Source organism: Megascapheus bottae, chromosome 10 (assembly GCF_031878675.1).
Source record: "Megascapheus bottae isolate mThoBot1 chromosome 10, mThoBot2.hap1, whole genome shotgun sequence".
Lineage (NCBI taxonomy): Eukaryota > Metazoa > Chordata > Mammalia > Rodentia > Geomyidae > Megascapheus > Megascapheus bottae.
The window spans coordinates 3,932,265-3,946,505 of NC_143518.1; the positions used below are offsets into that span (position 1 = coordinate 3,932,265).

The 14,241-nt window shown below is 40.9% G+C and overlaps 1 protein-coding gene across 4 annotated transcripts in view; it reads right to left on the reverse strand.

The window, feature by feature from the left end:
• The window catches only part of Znf608 (zinc finger protein 608), a 114,101-nt gene that overhangs the window by 73,572 nt on the left and 26,288 nt on the right, over positions 1 to 14,241 (reverse strand). The window contains exon 1 of one of the 4 annotated variants that reach the window (XM_090340098.1): positions 5,902 to 6,014. The exons of the other annotated variants lie outside the window; for them this stretch is intronic. Coding sequence (XP_090196224.1) covers positions 5,902 to 5,916 — 15 coding nt within the window. The 5' untranslated portion in view covers positions 5,917 to 6,014. Of the gene's footprint in view, positions 1 to 5,901; positions 6,015 to 14,241 lie in introns of those variants that run through there. 4 annotated transcript variants of the gene reach the window in all.

Below are 14,241 nucleotides of genomic sequence, written 5' to 3' on the forward strand. Positions count from 1 at the left end.
GCTGAGCAGTAGCCTGGCTATTTATCACGCCAGAGAACCTAAGAGCAGGGGAGGGGGGAGCAGAGAGCTTGGAGGGAGGTGGGGAGGAGAAGGTTATTTACACAGATAGCAGCACTTAGTGTGTGTAATCAGAGGCCTGGAAAGAGAAAATCTGCAGAGGTCCTGGCAATATTTTCTCTGTTCACCTTCTTTCAAGAGCTTCCTGAGTGCTGATTGGTCAAGACGGCTCCAAAGCTGGAGTGCGGCTAGTGGCAGCTTGCCACCATTGGAGCTTCTGACTGTGTAGGCCCAGGAAACTGACCGTGGATGCAGAGGTCTCCTGTCCCACCGGGCCACCACAAAGAGACATCTTGTGGCAGGAGCTGGCCTCAGCTGCCAGGAAGGAGAAGGGATACCCAGGACAAGCCAGAGACCTCCTCAATGCACAGAGATCCCTTTCCTTTGGCCTGGCTCAGGGCTGAACCCTGACAAGGGGCATTGGCTCTGTGCTTTTCCCATCTGTCACCACAAATCTCCACAGCTGTCCTGTGCTTAACCCCTCCATCCCAGGAGTCTAAAATTGCCAACAACCAAAGGGGAAAATGATGGTTCATTTTGCTCAGATTCAACATTTTCATGTTTGATGAGCCTGCTGGGGCACAGTCACAGTTACTGTTCACATCTCTTCCATGTCCTGGTATTTTTGGCTGGTTTGGGAGAAGTCCCACAGTCACTTTTTAATTTTAAAAGCACTAGACAGAGACTGTACTACACAGAAACAGTCACAGGCCGTTAGAGGTGACCGTAGCCACAGACCTTAATAATGCAGGCAAGGTCTAAAAACACTTGCCTTAGCAGGCACAGTGGCCCAAGGCCGTAATTGTAGCTATTTGGTAAAGATTGGAAGCATCAAGAATTTCTTTAATTTAACCAATTTTCCCCCCCTTAAGTTAGGTACTGATACTTTTTCCAAAATTAATCAAGTTTGAGTTTCTATTCCTGACAGGTAATTGAACAGCCTTAACTTTGATCATTCCTAATCTGCTTCTTGTAAATGTGATACTTTTCAGGACCATGATCAAAGCAACATGTGCTTTACAGCTTGCTGTGCAAACCAGGTGGTAAATTCTCACTACATACTGGACCTCCTCTACCCCACCCCCCTTTCAGACCCATTGTACAGACGCAACAAAAGATCTCAGAGTAGATCTTCCAAGGCACTTATCTTTCCCTGCATTTTATTCTCTTATCTGTCAACTACTTCTCAAGCTTGAGAGCTGAAAGCTCATTCAAGACAGTGTAGCTGCTCCAGAATTGAAACCTTCATGAGTCAGTCAAAAGCAATCTCCTTCGAATAATAACATAGAAGGAGAGGTGAAAAGAAACTCTAAGTGAAACTAACCTTTGTGGCATTTGATGCCACACCTGATCTTTTTTTGTTTTTGCCTATAGTTTAAGATCCTATGATTTAAGGTCCTCCCTGTAAACACTGCAATCTCTTTAGAAATGTTCCTCACCAACCCCAGTGAGAATTCCAGATACTAATACTAGAATACTGAGGTTTGAAGCCAGACTGGACAAATCTGAAATAGATGGGAAATCCTTCCCTTTTCAAACCAGAGCTTCCCAAGCCTTGCAGCTCAGCTGCTTAGGAGGCAGAGGTGAAGAGGAAAGCAGTTTCAGGGTAGCCTAGGCAAAAAAAAAAAAAAAGAAAGAAAGAAAGAAAGAAAAATGAAAAGTTCAATACTTCATCTCAGGAGAAGACACAAGGCTTAGTGTGCAAACTTGTCGTCTCAGCTATGTTAGGAAACAGAGGATGTAACCTTGGCAAATAAAGGAAAAAAGAAAAAAACCCTATCTGAACATAATCAGTGCAAAAAAAAAGGGGGGAGTATAGACAGGGTTTAGTAGTAGAGCATTTGGTAGCATTCTACATGGTTGTAGAATGCTTCTAGCATACATGATACCCTAGGTTCTACTTCCAGCACCACTAAAGAAGAAAGAGAAAGAAAGAAAGAAAGAAAGAAAGAAAGAAAGAAAGAGAAAGGAAAGAAAGAAAGAGAGAGAGAAAGAAAGAAAAAAAAAGAAAAGAAAGAGAGAAAGGAAGGAAGGAAGGAAGGAAGGAAGGAAGGAAGGAAGGAAGGAAGGAAGGAAGGAAGCTAGTTCTGAGCTCAAGTTTAGGTTCTTTGTTGCTATTATGTTTAAACTCTGCTAAGAACTACAACTATCTACCTATACTTGGAGGTTCTATCTCTTGTTATTTCTCATTACCATCTATGAAAACCACCACTACCCTAAATAAAAGGCTCAGAAGCTCCTTAGCCTCAGCTGCTAAGGAGCTTCTGAGCCTCTGGGCCTGGATCAGTAAGATGGCTGTTTCCATATCCAGCCAGGACTCTGGGCATGCTGAGATCCCAGAACGTCTAGAATCCAGAACTTCCAAGGTACTACTTGGGGGGAAGGTATCATGGCTCCTGATCACCCCCACAGCGGGATTGCGTTCAAGTCACAGCGCTGAGGCACCAGGACCCATCACAGGCATAAAACACAATTTAAGGAACAGCAACAACTTTTAACTTCATTCCCCAGCCTTGACAGTTTTCAAAGCCCAACAGAAGGAAATAAGCATGCACAGACAGGATATAATTAAATTACTCAACTCGGTGCCTACAGTATTTTTATTATGAAGCCAAACTAAAGTTCCTCTCAAAAGCCATCCACAGCTAGGCACCAGTGGCTCATGCCAGCAATCGTACCTAGTCAGGAAGTTGAGACCTGAGGATCATGGTCTGAAGCCAGAAAAAGGAAAAACAAAAAAAAAAAAAAACAATGCCATAAGACTCATTATCTCCAATTAGCCACCAAAAAGCTAGAAGCGGAGCTGTGACTCAGTGGAAGGGCACTAACTTTGAGCTAAAAGCTAAGGAAGATAATACAGGTCCTTGGTTTTAGGGCCTGCACAGGTGCATACACACACCACACACACACACACACACACACACACACACACACACACACACACACACATACACACACACAGCTGTCCAAACACAGACTCCCAGCAAAATGACATTGTTGTGGGCAAAAAGGACAGAGACCTGGGTTTGGAAGCCTGCCACCGGGCCCATCAGATGTCTCACACCCAGCCTCATTGCTGCCTTCCAAAAATGTATTTTTGTCATTACAGAGCCATAGATATTTAATCTGCTCTAAAAGTGTCGCTGACATCTTCCACTGCTCGGAGAGCTGGGTGTGCTATAATAGTAGCCATAAATGACCATGTTTTCATACCCAGTTTAAAAGGGTTCTCTGACTTCCACTCATCCTATTGCCAAAGGCAAACAGGAAAATAAGCCACAAGGAAAAGACATCATTGTAAATTACTAGAAAACCTGCCTTCTTCAAATAATCCTTTGCAATTCCTGAAAAGCTTCACACAAATTCCATTTCTATTGCTTGGATCTAGTTCCCAGTCCTGAGAGCTCAGTGGCAAACTCTGAAGGTTGCTTACCCAGAATGCACCCAAGAACACCAGATAAGTGTCACATGCTGAGAATAATGCCTGAGTTTTAGGGCTGCCTCACCATTGCTAGAAATGATGACTCTCTTTGTGGACCTTCCCATTTCTCCTCAAAGCCAAGCTGAAATCAGAAAAGCATTGGCAGACACAATTTTAAGAACACAGGAGGTTCAGGAGTAAGGAATCTATTTAAGGAGGGGTGAAAACCCCTCCATTTCCCCTTTTTTCCCCTCAGAATAAAGTGGTCCTTGTCTTTAGGGAATTTCATTTACAATCACCTAAAATTAGTATTTTATTTTATTTATTTATTTTTTTTGCCAGTCCTGGGCTTGAGCTCAGGGCTTAAGCACTGTCCTTGGACTTTCTCAAGGCTAGCACCCTACCACTTGAGCCTCAACACCACTTCCAGCTTTTTTCTATGTATGTGGTACTGAGGAATTGAACCCAGGTCTTTGTGCATGCTAGGCAAGCACTCTACCACTAGGCCAAACTCCCGTCCCCCAAAATGAGTATTTTAAAGTAAAAGTTTAAACATTTGAATTGTAGACATAAAGCACGCCTCTTACAACAAGTTAAATGAGCCAGGCACTAGCGATTCACATCTGTAAGCCTAGCTACTCAATAGGCTAAGATCTGAGGATCATGATTTCAAGGCATCCTGGCTATGAGACTCATCTCCAGTTAACCACCAAAAAGCCAGAAGTGGAGCTGTGGCTCAAGTGGTAGAGTGCCAGCCCTGAGCAGAAAAGTTCAGAAACAGCACCCAGCACCCAGCCCTGACTTCAAGACCCAGACCAGCCCTAAATGAATGAATGTATGAATGAATGAGGAATGCGGATTCACAAGGTGATTTGCAGAAAGACAAACCACCAAAGCCACAAATCGTTGTTCTTGCTATTATTATTATTATTATTAGTGGTAGTAGTAGTAGTAGTAATGTGTGTGTGTGTGTGTGCGTGTGTGTGTGTGTGTGTATGACAGTACTGAATTCAGGGACTTTTACCTTCCACTCTTGCTTAGCTTAGATTTTTCATTTAAGGCTCATGTTCTACCACTTGAGCCACACCTTTACTTCTGGCTTTTTTGCTGGTTAATTTGAGAGAAGCATCTCACAGTTTTTCCTGCCCTGGCTGGCTAGAAATCATGATCCATAGATCTCAGTCTCTTGAGTAGCTACAATTCCAGTGAAGCTACCAGCACCTGGTCACTGTCTTAGATTCTTGAGACAGGGTGCTACTGAGTTAAGACTGGCCTTGAACTCATTACATAGTCCTAAGTGACCTCAAAAATGCAATCTTCCTGCCTCAGCATCTGAGGTGTTAGGACTACAAATTTGTAGCACCACTCCTGGCTAGGAATCGTTCACCATCCACCCCAGGCCTCTCTGCGAAGTCTTCATATAGCTCCCCAATTTCAATACAAGTCTGGTAGGCTTAGTGGATATGTTTTCTTTTTCCTTCCCTATCTCTGAATTCTGATGGCAAATACTGATCCAAATACTGACTGCATGTAACTTACTGAGCTCACCAGAGTTTATCAAAGGATGGAAGAGTGAAAGTTGAATAAAATCATAACACTCTTATGCAACTACTTATATATAGGGTCTGTGTATATGGATATCATATATATGTGTGCATATATACATGATATATTCACTTTCCATACTGGAGAGTGAATCTAAAGCTTCATAATACTGTCAGATGGTTCTACCACTGACCTTCTCTCCAACACAAAATTTTCATACATGCCTAAAGCTTACCACCCTTCTATTTCAGACACATTTGTTCTTAGCAAATCTCTACAGAAAGGCAAAGGAAGTTTTTCTCATCTGCTTAGTTCTCATGAACTAAGGAAATTGAAGTCATCTTTGAGAGACAAGTACAAATCCAGGGACTCTGCTATTAATACCTGTTGTGGCCCTCAGCCAAGATATATACCAGGATAGAAAAAAAACTTCAAGTTTACACACACACACACACACACACACACACACACACACAGGTTCAGAAGTATTTTCCTGAGAACAAAGGACATCTGAAAATCCAGAAATAATCTCTTTTCTAACAGTCTCTGTGGATTATTTTTGAAATTGTATCCATGGAATAACACAATCACTATTCATCTAGAAACCCAAATATGAACATGAACCAGCATTATTTACATCCTTTGAAGACTTTTTAATACAAAGATGCTTAGCTACTGTGCTTTGGTATGAAAGTAAACAAACACCAATGGCTGAGGACAAGGGCACAAAATGGAAGATGCTTTAGTTCAACTCCTAATACAGAAAACTGACAGCAACAAGGGCGTCAAAGGCAGTATAAGAACCTAGCCTGTGACAGTGAGGAACACACATTGACCTCCTGCTCTCCCTCTCTAAGAAAAGTGCCTTAAAAGCTCACAGTTGGAGAAGTCATTCTCTTATCCAGGTGCCACCAAGTGCCAAGCCTTGATTCAGGAACCCTCTGGGAACTCCAGCAGGATGAGAGAAATGAACAGTGAGTATGTAGTCAGGGCTGAGATGGTCAGTTAAGCCCAGGGCATCATGGGAGCTACCCAGGGGGTGGGGCTGGGAATGAGGCTGAGGTGGATTAGGCTAAGAACTGTGCTGCTCTTGGTCTGGTGAAGGGATTGGAGGCTTGAGCCTCAGAGCTGAGCCAATCTGGATTCACATTCAGCTTAGGGGCTGGGAAGCCAGCTAACTTGAGGAGCCTAGGAAGAAGAACAGGGGGGAGCTAAGACTGAAGAATCAGCTCCTAGGATGGGCCCAGGGCAGGCCGAGAACCAGGATTGGGTGTGAGGTTTTGAAAGAAAGTGGGGAGGTTTTGTACTATAGGGATTGTTCATCTGGTAAAAAGCATATTAGAATCTATGGGCAAGGAGAGGAGAGAGGCAGAAAGACAGTTAGGAAGCTGTAACAGAACTCCAAGGAAGAGCCGGCAGTCCTGGGGAGAATGAGGAACCTGGGCTGGACTCAGGAAGGTGGGGGGTGGGGATAAACGAGAAGAGAAGTCCAGATGTCCGTTTCTGTTGAGGAGCTGAGACAGAGGGCTAGCCTGGAGGGTGCGGTCTACCAGACAGATACAAAATTATAGAATTCAAGGGTGTGATTTAGTCTAAAGTCCATGACAGAGAGAGTAATGAAGCCAGTGGAAGGGGTGAGATGCCAAGGAGAAATTAAGTACTGAGGGAAAGGCGCAGAAGCTGTGGACTTCAACAGTGGTGAAGACGAGGAGGAGGGGTGTCTGGGGAGGTTCCAGTCAGTTAAACACACAGAATGGACTGAGGACTGACTTTGCCTTCTCTAAGATGAAGTCAAAAAAGTGCCAGCTGCCAGGTACTGTTGACTCAGGCCTGTAATCCTAGCTACTCAGGAGGCTGAGGTCTGAGGACTGAGGTTCAAAACCAGCCCACTCTGTCACATCTGAGAGACTCTTATTTCCAGTAAACCACCAAAAAATAGAGGCACATGGCTGAAGAAGTAGAGTATCTGCCATGAGCAAGCAAACCAAGTAAGTGAGAGGTCCTGAGTTCAAGCCTCAGTATAGACATGTGTGTACATGCATGCACAAGTACATACACACACACACACACACATACAGAAGGAGGAAGAGGAAGAGAGGGTGAGGAAGGAAGGAAGGAAGGAAGGAAGGAAGGAAGGAAGGAAGGAAGGAAGGAAGGAAGGAAGGGAGGGAGGGAGGGAGAAGGGAGACACTCTGATTATAGTCTCCTACCCTCCATCTACCAAAAGGGAAACTTGGCTTAATAGTCAATGGCAGTTAGTGAGGCTCCCTGACTAGCTGGGAATCTTCTGGCCCAATCTTGATAAAGAAACACTACTCTACCCCAGCATCCTGTTTCCTAAGTGACTCATGATCTTTGAGGAAATCAGGCTCTATGTCATTTTCTTAATGTGCCATTAGCAGCCCAGAAGAAAATGAGAACTGAATCATAAAGCTGGTGGGTACTCTCAGATCACCCACTTGATGCTCTCTTCCCAGTGATAGCCAGTACTTATGGCTTTTTTCAACTTTTCACCATGCTAAACATACTAAAAGCCATGCTACTATAACTCTTGAAAAAGGATGTTTTTTGCAGGGTGGTAAGTGTGATGAAAATTGAAACCGATTTCTAACTGAATCCTTACAGTTATTTAGGGCCAAGTATAGAACGTGATTTTATTTTGAGGAAGCATGTTTTTCTTCTTCCTCCTCCTCTTCTCAAAGATGATATCCAAGGAGGGATCTCAGTCTAAGAGTAATAAGAACTTCGTGTATTGAGATCTAGAAATGGAATTTAGAAGAGTTGTCCAGCTCGTTTATAGGGTTTCTTCCACAAAAATGCAATGGACTGTATGAAAATAGTCTTAAAAGCATGCAAAAATATCAGTGAAAAGAAATGTTGACATTCCATTTGTAATTGCATAGATTTTAATTCATTTCATTTTGAGATTGACAAAGAAATTACTAAAGGCTGTGGTACAAGGAGCTGTTAGTAGGATACAATCTCTTTTCAGATTATGTATTTGTATATATGTGTTTATTTTCAGAATATCTTCTAGATAAGAAATTATTAAGACTCAGTTGGGAAGTTGATTAACATAATTTCATCGCTCACAAATACTACCTAAGAGATGAGCTCCAAAATGAACTGTGGACACAGTTTTTTATAGAGGATGATCTCAATTGCCATAGTTTCTTACAATGACTAAGCCATTTTATATAATGTGGTCCCTAAAACACAAGTGATTCTGGACACCACAGGCTCATGTGTATTCCTGACTAAGAGGCTATATGCCTAACTATATTCCAGAGGTAAAGGTCTGAGACTCACAATGCAAAACCAGCCCAGCCAAATTTCCCTGAGACTCTTATCTCCAATCGACCAGTAAAAAGATGAAAATGGTGGTGTGGTTCAACTGGTTTAGAGTCAGCATTGGATGAAAAATCTAAAAGATAGGACCCAGCATCATGGCACTAAGTTCAAGCCCCAGTACTGTCACAATAAAGCAAAAGCAAAAGCAAAAAAGTGGGTGGGGATATATTCTTTATATTAATATCAAACTATCAGCACTCTGTAGTCAGGCTTCTCATGTCTAAGGTATAAATTAATATACATTTCCTGAAGGTTACATTATTTCCAGTAGGTAGACAAACACCTGCAAACAGTTTTAGCTTAGATCAAGCTAAATTTAAATCATGTTAATTTGAATCGTGATTTAAATAATCAGCCAAGAAGAACTGATAACTTCTCAAATTAAAGAATGCATTTTGATTTTTTCCATAATGTTGATGCATTTTCTAAAATTTGTAGGCCAAAGTACTGCTTTTATCCCTAACCAAAAAAAAACATTAATTAAAGATGGAATAAAAACTTTTTAAAAAAACATACTCATTATTTTTGGTTTTTAATATCACCATCTGCCTCTCACATAACCATATACATTTCATATAATGAAAACTATCTTCCACATCTATTAGTTCTTTCTTTCCTTACATTTCACAGCTACATTTAGGGACTCTGATGTAGTTGCTTTATCTGTCAAAACTAAATGGACCACTTCTTTAAATAACTAGATGATCACCTTCTCTAAATTAATCATGGGTATTTTTCTAGGACATTAAAATCTAATAACCTTAACCAAAGTAACTTACATTAAAATTCATTTAATAAAAAGGATATTATCTTCAACTACCAAGCATCATGAGATAAGCAACTTAACTAAATCATTTTTATTAATCATCTTAGTACTCATCGATAAACATCCATCCCTTGATGGTAGTGCTAGTTTTAATGACAGCACTAAAACCTAAAAGAAAAAAGAAAAAAAAAAAGAAACCCAAAACAGTGCTCATATCAAACCACCCTTAAGGGATCCTAGAATTCCAGGTATAAAATTTCAGCTTTCTGATAGTGTTTTGATCTGAAGACTGAATTTTTTTCCAGTAGCTTTAGTGTTCATATATTTGTCTGGTCAACCAATAGTAACTCATTTCTTTTATCCTACCTTCTTAGGAGCCTGAGTTCTGAAGATCAAATTTAAAAGCCAGTCCAGGAAGTAAAGTCTGAGACTCTTGTTTGTTGTTGTAGGACTTAACTCTGGGCCTGGGCATTGTCCCTGAGCTCTTCACCTCAAGGCTACCACCCTACCCCTGGAGCCACAGCACCACTTCTGGTTTTCTGAAGAGTCTCATGGACTTTAGTGCCCAGGCTGGCTTTGAACCATGATCCTCAGATCTCAGCCTCCTGAATAGTTAGGATTACAGGTGTGAGCTACCAAGCCCAGCTATGAACTTGATTTTACTCTTCCTTGGCTAAATAAAATGCACAATCGCTTTGTCTGTGTCCCTAGTTTCTAAAATTGCTATGCATTATAACTTGAGGAGCTTTACTTCTTTTTTTTTAAATGAACTATGTTATGGGCAGATCCATAAATAATGTAAGTTAGTTATTCTGGGTTAAGGCTAGGTTTTATTTATTTTTATTTATTTATTTTTTTGTCAGTCCTGAGGCTCAAACTCAGGCCCTGGGCACTGTCCCTGAGCTTATTTTGCTCCAGGCTAGCACTCTACCACTTGAGCCACAGCACTATTTCTGGCTTTTTCTGTGTATGTGATACTGAGGAATTGAACCTAGGGCTTCATGCATGCTAGGCAAGCACTCTACCACTAAGCCACATCCCCAGTCCTAAGGCTAGATGTTAAAAGACAACCTTCTCGCTGGATGCAGTACCTCATACCTGTAAGATTAGCTACTTGGGAGGCTGAGATCTGAGAATCAAGGATTGATGCCAGCGCAGGCAGAAAACTGTGAAATACTCATCATAAATTAACTAGCAAACAGTGGTTAATTAAAAAGTGGAAGTGAAGGTATGGCTCAAGTGGTACAGTGCCAGCTTTGAGGAAAAAGCCAGTTCAAGATGACAGGATTCTAATGCGTAACCTGAGGTGAAAACACTGGCCTAGCTTCTTCCCCCACAAGATGAATAAAAACCAATGCTCTGAAGAACCAGCCAACTACTCTAAATCAGTCCTCAGTTGCTTTGAGCTACATTGACTGGGAACATTGCCTCCAGAGATTAACTGAAAAATGGGTGCAGTAGTAAATAATTACAAAACACACAATGACTCTACTGCCTTAGGCTCCCAGTTCACTATCAATATCCAGAAGTGGAGGTGTGACTCAAATGGCACAGCACCAACTTTGATCAAAAAATGTTAAAGCTAAGGGAGAGCTCCCTAACCCTAATTTCTTTTTTTAAATATATTTTTATTGTAACTAATAGAAGAGTTACATTATATTCACCAGACAGAAGGTGCATTACTTCACAAACATTGATACCCTTTCTCATGTCATGGTCCCCATTTCCCTCCCCTAATTTCAAGCCCTATTACTAGCAGAAAAAACAAAAGGACACATTTTCATAACTCTCTATAATTCTTTATGAATATGCACAAATCTTCTACCCTTGATTTTTGTTACAGAACCCAATTTGACTCTGAATAGAAGTCATGGATCTTGCTAAAATTTCTGATATACTTTAAGACAACATAAACTCTTTTAAAAGAACTATGATCTGTTGTTATATAATCTGTTTCTTAGCATCACAATTCAGATGACCATTTCTTTGAAATCTAAAACTCTGATATCAAAAAGCAAAGAATGATTAATGATAAAAAAAAGGAGGAAAAATTAACAGAAAAATCAGTAAAATGATCTCAGAAATTTAACCCACAGAAGTTGTGGCAAAAAAACAAAAAAAGTTAAGAAATTCCTCTAGTTAAAATCAACTGGGCACGAGTGGCTCCCCCTCTAATCCTAGTTATTCTGGAGGCTGAGGTCTAGATTGTGCTTTAAAACCAGGAGGAAAGTTCTTGAGACTCATCTCCAATTAGCTAACAACAACCAAAACAAAGAAAAAACAAAGAGAGGAAGGAAAGAAGGAAGGGAGGGAGGGAGGGAGGGAGGGAGGGAGGGAGGGAGGGAGGGAGGGAGGGAGGAAGGTGGTTCAAGTGGTAAAGTGCCAGCCTTTACCAAAGTCTGACAAAGCTAAGAGGAAAGTACCCAGGCCCTGAGTACTGGTATGTGCACAGGTTATGCACATGCGCATGCGTCCATTCTGACAACTCCCTCTTTTAGCCTCTGCTCTTCTTCCAGAGTGCCTTGGCCCCATTCCATTTACCTTAGCTTAGCAGCCAAGACAAAGACACAACCCACCATCCTTCCCTTTGTGAATCCGGCATCTTCTCCTGCTTCTCCTTTGCCCAGTGCCTTGTTAGAGGGACAAAAGAAATTCTCTTTCACACAAGTTACAGTCTAATGTTTTGTCAACCGCGATGAAAAATAAACCTAATCAGAGCTGTCATAGAAGCATGAAATGCCTCTGGCAGTTTCTATCAAAGTATGTAGACATGCAGGGACTCTTTGAAGAAATGAAACTGCAGTTTATCAAGTGTGATTTATAAGCAACACTGATTTAGCTGGTAGATAACACTGCACTGCTGTCTAATCATTAGTAGTCAGACAACAGCCATGTGAACACATCAATTATGGGCCACTGCCAAAAGCCCTTGAGATCTTGGAGATTAACAGCCAATCCTCTGTTTTACAAGCTCACATCAAAAAGAATATTAATAAGAGGAGTGGCGAGGTGAGAGCTTGTCAAAGTAATTCAGCCACTAAAACAAGGTGCTTCCTCTCTCCCTCTCTCTTTCTCTCTCTCTCTCTCTCTCTCTCTCTCTCTCTCTCTCTCTCTCTCTCTCTCTCTCTCTCTCTCTCTCTCTCTCTCTCTCTCTTCCTCCTCCCCACCCCCATGAATTGGCCCAAGGAAAAGCTGGCATCAGCTACAAAGTATAATACTGCCAACTTCTTGAAAAATGTTTTTCACTAACATATGGGAATGTGTAAAGGTCTGCAAAACTGAGATTTGGTGAATAAAGACAGGCATGCCTTCTCCATGTCAGATAGAATGATAGAATAATAGAAATGAAGTCACTATTGAATGTGTGTATATGCAGGTGTGTGTGTGTGTGTGTGTGTCTATGTTCATGCACATATGCCAGTACTGAGTGAACTCAGAGTGTTGATGCTGTCTCTTAGATTTTTCTCAGAAAGCTCTACCCTTTTGAGTCATACTTCCACTTCCAGCTATTAGCTGCTTAATTGGAGATAGGTTCTCACAGACTTGCTTTTTTTTAAAATAATTTTTATTGTGATTAATAGAAGGGTTACATTATATTCACCAGATAGAAGGTGTACAACTTCACAAACATTGATACCCTTTCTTATGACATGTTCCCATTTCCCTCCCTCTCACAGACTTTCTTGTCCCAACTAACAGAAACAGCAGTCCTCAGATCTCAGCCTCCTGAGTAGCTAGGATTTTAGGCGTGAACCACTGGTGCCTAGCTTGTGAATTATTTTTAAATTAACATGCACAATAGAAATACACACAACCACTCCTACACTCTGATTCAGAAACTTTGCAGAATCGAATTCTACCATTCACCACAATTTAACTCAGAGACACTACTAGGACAAATGGAGAGAAGAGTAGATGAATATACTTATGATAATCAATGTACATATGTAAATGTATAAGTAGGTTAATTGAGGGAGTTATTTGAGTTAGGAGAGATGGGAGGAGAATAAGGAAAGGGGGTTACATTGATCAAGATCCATCATACTTATAAAGTGACATGTTTTGTATAACTATTTAAAGCTAGTAAAAAAATATAATTTTAAAAAAGACTAGTATAAACCTGCATATTAATTGGTTGCTTCCAATTAATCTAATTAGTTCTATACTGATATTTCTCCTTTCCGACTAGTATCTCAAAAAAAAAACATGTAAATTTCATGGATTTTTAAATCAGTTCATCCAGCCCATATAGAGAACATTTGCAAAGATATAAGCTACAGGCACAGTATTCACTTTGTTTCTACAAATACTTAACATATATATATATATAATACATATAAATCAGAGAGGATTGCTCTATTTTTATAAATGATCAGATTAAAGCAAACAGCTGGTAAGTAAGCATTTAATGGGGTTCCAGCACCCACCCTAATAGATGAACATAAGCCTCTACAAAATATGTGGCTTGGATTTCCCTGCCACTCACAGATTTGTTTGCATTTCAATTTGTAAAACACTCTATATTTACTATTATTTCATTTGTTGTTCCACATTTCAAAACCAGCATGGGGTAGTGGAGAAAAAATTAAGGGAAGGAAAGGAAGGCTGGTGTTCCTGTTACTTCTCAGTAGTTAGGCCCCTGAGCAAGTCACTTAATTCAAGGGTTTGTTGACAAGCAATTTTAAATCAAAGATTCTCCACCAGGAGTTCAAAGACTTTGTGGAGTCTGAGAGAGCCTGTAATTATAAGAGTAAAGATTTGTATCCTTCCTTCCTTCCCTCCTTCCTTCCTCCCTCCCTCCTCTCTCTCTCTCTCTCTCTCTCTCTCTCTCTCTCTCTCTCTCTCTCTCTCTCTCTCTCTCTCTCTCTCTCTCTCTCTCTCTCTCTCCTTTCTTGTGCAAGTATTGGGGCTTGAATTCAGAGCCTGCACAACTTCAGCCCCAGCTCCACTTCCAGGTTATTGTGGTTAACTGGAAAAAGATCTCATGGGCTTTTCTGTGTAGACTGGCTTGGAACTATGATCCTCAAAATCTCAGCCTCCTGAGTAGTTAAGCACCCAGTGAACCTTTTTTATTTTATTATTGTTATTGCTCTCACTCTTC